General features: G+C 42.3%; 1 protein-coding gene across 1 annotated transcript in view; it reads left to right on the top strand.

Annotated features, from left to right (window-relative positions):
• The first annotated feature begins 3,673 nt into the window (after positions 1–3,673).
• Positions 3,674–6,840, top strand: part of LOC115816545 (histidine N-acetyltransferase) — a 4,250-nt gene continuing 1,083 nt past the window's right edge. The window contains exons 1-3 of the mRNA XM_030779514.1: positions 3,674–4,006; positions 4,521–4,781; positions 5,183–5,407. Of these exons, the coding sequence (XP_030635374.1) occupies positions 4,593–4,781; positions 5,183–5,407 (414 nt within the window). The 5' untranslated portion in view covers positions 3,674–4,006; positions 4,521–4,592. The remainder of the gene's footprint in view (positions 4,007–4,520; positions 4,782–5,182; positions 5,408–6,840) is intronic.

Here is a 6,840-nt window from a genome sequence, read left to right as displayed (position 1 = left end):
CAATTTTCTACATCCTATTCACCACTCACAAATTTCTATTCCACTGACAGTCAAAAACCTACCACCGAGTAAATAAGGTTTTATATATATATATATATAAACTTGTTTTCGTTATTGCTCTAGCTACTTTTTCTGCCTGGTTTGTGTTTGAGATGCTCATGCGAGTTCTGAATTTCAACGCAAAAGGATTGCTTCCTCCTTCACACGTTTCCAACTATGAAAATGATCAGACGTTGCACTTTCGCATTATTTTCACAGGGAGGCGACATTACGCTGTTGTCGGGCGGAAACTGGAGGAGAGACTTTTGACTTTTGACCTTGCAATACATGGGCTAATAAATGTTTCACTGATTGTGAGATTAAAAATTGCATAAACTCTCCCCATATCTCCCCCACCCCCTCACACACACACACACTCTTCAGTAGGCCTAATAATGTGGTAGGGTGAAGGTATGGAAAGGTTCGGTGATGCATAGGGAGGAATATCTGCTTTCTGGGCTGAAGAACTGGCTTGTCTCCGAGTGTCGAAGTATTTGCCCCGTGGGCAACCTAGATAAGTGTTCGTTAATTTGCTCGATTAGTTTGCTCGGTGCGTGCCCACTGGAGCGAAACGGATTCGCAAAAATGCGCCAGAGCGATCAACGGTTCTTCGCTCTGGGGGCGTGTCTTTCCAATGCACTCTGTTTGGTTGCTCCATTTTCAATGAATCTGGGTGAACGGCTTGCGAGCTGTAGCGAATACGCTCCGCCCCAGTGGACGCGCACCGTTATTTAGGCAAAGCTCACGCATTTTCTGATTGCAGAAGTAACACTAGGTCTGGCACGTCCTGTTTCCCATGTGTCGTTCTGTCATCTATTGTTGGTAGTTTCGTGCAATATTTTATCGTAGGTAACTCTTCCCTTCGTATGGACAACAGGTTGATTTACCTGGGCAAGTGATCTTACCTAGCTGTCACTCTCGCTGCGTGCGTGTGCGATGTTTTACTGGTTTGACCTACATAGAAATATGTGTCACTTAGGCCCATTCTTTCACATTTTAAACGCATTTGGAGTTCCTGCATGACAACAGGCTGAGCATTTTAGTGGTCAAGGCCTGTGCTGTATATGGGTGGCCACTGTTCTTCTTGTCTAGGTTTATTTTGCTAGTTTCTTTTTGTGTGTTTGTGTGTATTTCTTTGTTGCAGACCTCCACAATTGTTGCTGGGCATTGAGAGCTGGTGTCGAGTTGCCATTTGGTTTCCGCATTGTAATATTGTGCTTTTCCTTTTCATTTGTTCTCTCTTTCTCTCAGCACTTATCGTTTCATTTGTACTATTCTTTTTTTAAGTGTTGTTGGTACTTAGGTGCAAGGTTTAAGCCTCATGCTTGCTCTACTCCTCTTGGATTTGGCTGACCATGTGGTCTGACTGCTGTTTGTGTTCACCTTGAGTGCTTGGATGGTAATAGTAGAACAAAGTTATTGCTTTAATTTTCTGTAATCATATTCATTATGTGCTTACCTTGCACCCAGTCATTTCTCTTGTTATTTTTTAAATGCTTGTTGTGCTCCACAAATCCACATGCTCATGCAAATGAAAATAAATTGAGAGCTATCGTTATTTATCCCTGCCTCCTTCCCCACTCATTCATTTGGCTTACCCGTGGGATCCTCTACCCACAATATATTGGGATGGTGCAGGCCTGGTTGGCTTTGTGACCTTTACTACTGCCACCTAGTGGCCACATTTGGTATAGTAATATGTTAAGGAAGAAACTGTTCAATTCATTATTTTTTCCTTCGGCTTGGTGGTTCGTGGTGGTTCCGTATTTGTTTGGTGCTTTTCAGTCATTCAGTCAATTTCTTTTTAGTTTCGGGATAAATTGGCATGTAATCATGCTGGAAAATCATTTCGTAGAACTCCAAATACGTCTTAAATGTGAAAGAATGGACCTTAGTCACACATATCACAAAGTACTTTAAGCTGATAAAACATCGGAAAAGCACATACTTAGATCCCAAGCACGCACTCATACACAGGCACACGAGGCGAGAACGCCAGCATGATAAAATCACTTGTCCAAGGAAACCAACACTGTACCTGTTGTTCATAAAGGGAAGAGTTAACTAAGATAAAGTATTGTACACACGCTTCCAACAGACGAAGAAATGACATACAAGAAACAGAATATATCAAATCTGTAATTACCACTATGGTAAACGCAGGAGCTTTGCCTTAAGACAACTAATGGGTTATTTTTATGGGTTTTGTGAGGTGATCAACCAGACAAAGATTTTCGGGGGAACAAGCCAAAACATTCCTCTCCTCACATCACAAATCCCAAAGAGCGTTACACCAATCGCTCAAATTCGACCTTCAGTACTTACAACGGCCAAAACATCCATCCTCATGCACAGAAAAGACTGAGCGCGAAATCTGATTTCTAGAATGCATTTTAAAATGCTGAGATTCAGTTTTAATTAACATTATCCAAACTCCTCCTCTCCCGTAACAGGGGCACTCTACAAGGGGCTTGCAGCCGCCCATTTACATTCATGCAGCCGGTCATTTCCAAGCTTATCCTAATTACGGTCGCGGGATGCTGGAGCCTACACCAGAGCTCATAGTGCGAAAGGCGGGAGAAACACCCTGCACAGGTCGCCCTTCCACTGCAGGGGCAGACACACAGACAAACACATTCATGCACACATTCGCACCTAGGGACAATTTAGTATCTCCAGTTCACCTGACTTTTATGTCTTTCGATCAAAGGTGGGTAGTAACGCGTTACGTTTACTCCGTTACATGCACTTAAGTAGCATTTTCCAATAAATTGTACTCATAGGAGAGTTTTAGTGCATAACACTTTTCACTCTTCCTCGAGTACATTTACGACTTAAAAAATGTAGTTGTACTCCATTACATTACACCATACACGTCTCGCAACTTTTATTTTTATTCAATAAATTATTTTATTCCCACGCGTATAGCTCCTACGACGTCACCTGCTTCGATACACGTTTACATGACAGTAAGCCCTACTTACACACATAGTTAACACAGTAGCATTATGAGCTACACAGAGAGACAGCATGGATGGAGCTCGCGTCAGCTAACTGAGCTTCATGAAACAGAGTAGAGTGTTGCTGTAGCGCTCGTTTCAACGACGGACAAGCTCTCTACCTGCGTCCTCTGGTCTCTGTCTCTTGTGACGGCCTGGGAATCGAGCCGGCAACCCTTCGGTCACAAGCCCGGTTCTCAAACCTCTAGACCACAGCTGCTTATTATGGCTTAGATAAGCACTTTAAATTTTTATTTTGGGCATAATTGATATTCTGATACGTTTGAATGTAATACATTATAAATGTAATAAATCATCATATGAAGTTACTAACTACTTGAGCAGTCATTTTATGAGATTCTCTTTTACTCATACTCAAGTCGTTATTTTGATGAGTACTTTTACACGAGTACAGTTTTTGCTTACTCTACCCACTTCTGCTATAAACATGCAAAACTCAACACCCAAAGGACCGTTGAAGATAGGCCGGGAATCGAACGTAGGACCTTGTTGCTCTGGGGCGACAGTGCTACCCACTACGCCACTCTGTGGTCCGCCCATTGTTTTCTAGTCAGATAAAGTACTGACCCATAGCTGTTAGAGTCAATCGGTCGGTCAGAGGGCAAAGGAGTTAAAGAGCCATTCAAATTACTTTTGTAAAATATACAAGTGTCTCCAAACCCCTATACTATTTCACCCTTAAGGCTTGAACAGAATGTATTATATTTTCATTGCTTATGGTGTACTGTATTGCGTGGGCAGCATTAGTGTGAGCGGGGAACAACAACAAAAACTGCGCATTCTCATATTTCTCTTCCGATAAAGTTCCCGAGTCCTGGCGGGCGACTTGACTGAAGTCCACTACTGTGACATAACGATTTTTCTAACGTCCTCTTTTACCCGTGACGCTCAGCTGCTAGATTTTGCAATCGAACATTATGTTCAGGCAGCTCACATAACGGCGTGAGGTAAGTTATTAAAATGAATTTTCTTCAGTTCTAGCAGTTATAGTTATTATACTGCTGAAAGATATTTCAGGAACAGTTATACATACGGCTAAAAGTTTTTAGACAATGGGTTGCGTCACGGTTCTGACCCACAAATCCCCCCAAATCTTTTTTTTTTTTTTTACGTCACTCACAAGCTGTGACCTCTTTGTTTGTTTATTGTTCTACATTTAGTACTGTGCTGTATGACTTATACGTTTTTCTCTATCAAAAATGTTTGTTCCAAATACATATGGAACGATTTTAATCTTTATCGTGCAGCTATGCGGATACAAGAAAGTACCTACTGGTCTCTCACACCAAGAGTGTTTGTCAGTGTCTCTTGACCAGGACTGACTCTCTGCGTGTTGTACATTGCCTACCCCTTAGAACTTCCCATTCAAGTTGAGATCCTTTCATACCTTAAAGATCACAGTGGAACCTGCGTCACAACATGCCTCAACTAACCATGAATTAAAATTTCGTCTTATTCCAGTTTTTCAGAATCAAGTGCCGGACTCATCTAAAATCAAGAGCTGAAAAGTCCAGTTTCTGTTTCAAGAAAGCAATGGAGGCAGGGTGTCTGGGGGAGAAGGATGGGCTTACGTTTTGGCTGGCCAGGCCTGAAGACTATGATGATGTTATGGCCATATCAGAGGACATATACTGGGGAAACGATTATCTACCCCACCGCTATCACACGTGGATGACTGAGCCCGATAGAGTTGTCATACTGGCCAGGAGAGAAAGAAAGTTGGTAAGAGAAAGGGTATGGCAGAAAAAAGTGAAGTAGGGATGACCTAGAATCCTGTTTTAGAGGTAAGGGTTAGTGTTAAGGACATTAATAATCGGTAATGGGCAGGGGAGTCTGAAACCAGTGCTTTTGTTAAATATTTACCAAAGACACCTTATATTTAACATAAACATCGGTTGGTTTTGAAACTCCCATTAAAACAGGAGAATTTCAAAGACCGGGAAGGCGCACAAAAATGTTCTCAAGGTCGTTCCAAATCAGATTTTTGACAGCATGCTCTGTTGCACAGTTTACAGATTAGAGTACAGTTATGGAACAATCTCAACATCGTAGTGATTACATCGGCTGATTACACGCAATCTTTATAAAACATGTTCCTAATATGTATTCCTCTGTGCCTGTAGGTGGCTCTAGAGTCTGGGTTGGTAGTGGATGGAGGTCAGACGGTTGTGGTGGAGGGACTTAGGGTGTGTCCGACTGAAAGGGGTCGTGGTGTTGCTGGAGTCATTCAGAGGTTCACTGAACAATACATTCTGCAGCTCTACCCTAGTGTGAGGGTCAGACGTCTGACAAGAGGGGACAATCCAGGACCCGAAAAATTGTCGAAGTTCAAAGTTCTGGCCAGGAGGGTGAGTAAGAGCAATGCTGTTTGATGATATGCTGTTCTGTGAAACACATTTGTCACACCCCACTTTGAATTTGATGGTTGTTCCCAGTTCCAGTGCTAAGGGACCACTGCATATTTTTAACACTGACATGCAGAAACAATCCTGATTCGTAATCACCTGTCAGTCACATATACCAGTCCACATGTGATATCCAGAGGGTTCCAAGTGGTTCACCCAGCCAAGGCATATTTTATATAAGATTCATAGCTCAAATCACAACTCTTCCACACTCGTGACCGTGGTTGGGAGTCCATCTGTGAATGTGTGTTGGCATGGGCCACTTGCTCCCTCACTGCTCAACTTGTTTCCCTGAAAGCAAGGCGCCTGTGTAGTTACAGTGTTAAATGAATAGCCACTCCTCCAAGTTTGTTTTGTAAATTGACATCAGTTGCAGCTCATCATGTGACAGGACACACCGGCCACCTTCATTCTGATTGGAGGATGTACATTGTGCAAAGGTGTGCTTTACAGCCTAGCCTAACTATTGTGGGTCATTATACATTCTAAATTGGGAGAGCAGGAGGAGGGGGAGGGGATGCTGTTTTCAAGACTGGAATTACTTAAACAGTTTTTACTCTTTTTTTCCTTTTGCAAGAAAATGAGAAAATCAGACATCATATAAATTCTAACATTCAGCACTGCAATGGCTTTGTGATAAGTGATGTTTCATGTAGTACGAAATAAAGACTCATTTTTTCATCATCTGGGAGATGATCCTCACCTTGTACTACAAGCTCCTTCACATAACTACATAGCTAGTAATGAAAATTTCAACTCTTACAGTAACTTGGCTCAAAAAAAGGATCTAATGGTTTTTGTGTGGTTTTTTTCTGTTTGCTCTGTTGCCCCTCGGGCTCATCAGCGGTATTGTATAACGACCTATGTCACACCCACTAATGAACAATGGAGGTGGAAGGCAAGTGTAGTATTCTCAGAGTTGCTGTAATGTAGTCTCGCTTGAGTCAACCTGCCTGTGTATGTTAATTGACTTCATGCCTGGAAAACCTCTGCCAGCTGTGGGTAGGTGCTGACAGCTTCTACGGGGTGACAAACACCATGAAGACCTCATAATCATACTATCAGCCCCCTCTCTTTCTTTTCTCTTCCATCTCGCCAACACTGATTTCTCCCGCTCACTCCCTTAGTGCACCACTTTAATCATTTGCTCTTGCTGTGCTCTACTCTTGATCCCCTTCAGTGTTCTCTTCATGTACCATTTCCTTCTCTTTCCATGCTCTGCCACTGATAACTCCCTGTCTTTCTTTCCCCTTTTACCACTTTTATTTTTCTTTCTCTCTTATATACTCTTTACTGATTATTTCTCTCTTGCCTATGTTTCTCTCTTCTTTTCCCCTCTCTGTTCTTCCCTTCTCCGTATTCTGAGAGAACCTTTT

Source organism: Chanos chanos, chromosome 7 (genome assembly GCF_902362185.1).
Source record: "Chanos chanos chromosome 7, fChaCha1.1, whole genome shotgun sequence".
Taxonomy (NCBI): domain Eukaryota; kingdom Metazoa; phylum Chordata; class Actinopteri; order Gonorynchiformes; family Chanidae; genus Chanos; species Chanos chanos.
This window is presented reverse-complemented; position numbering and strand designations above follow the sequence as displayed.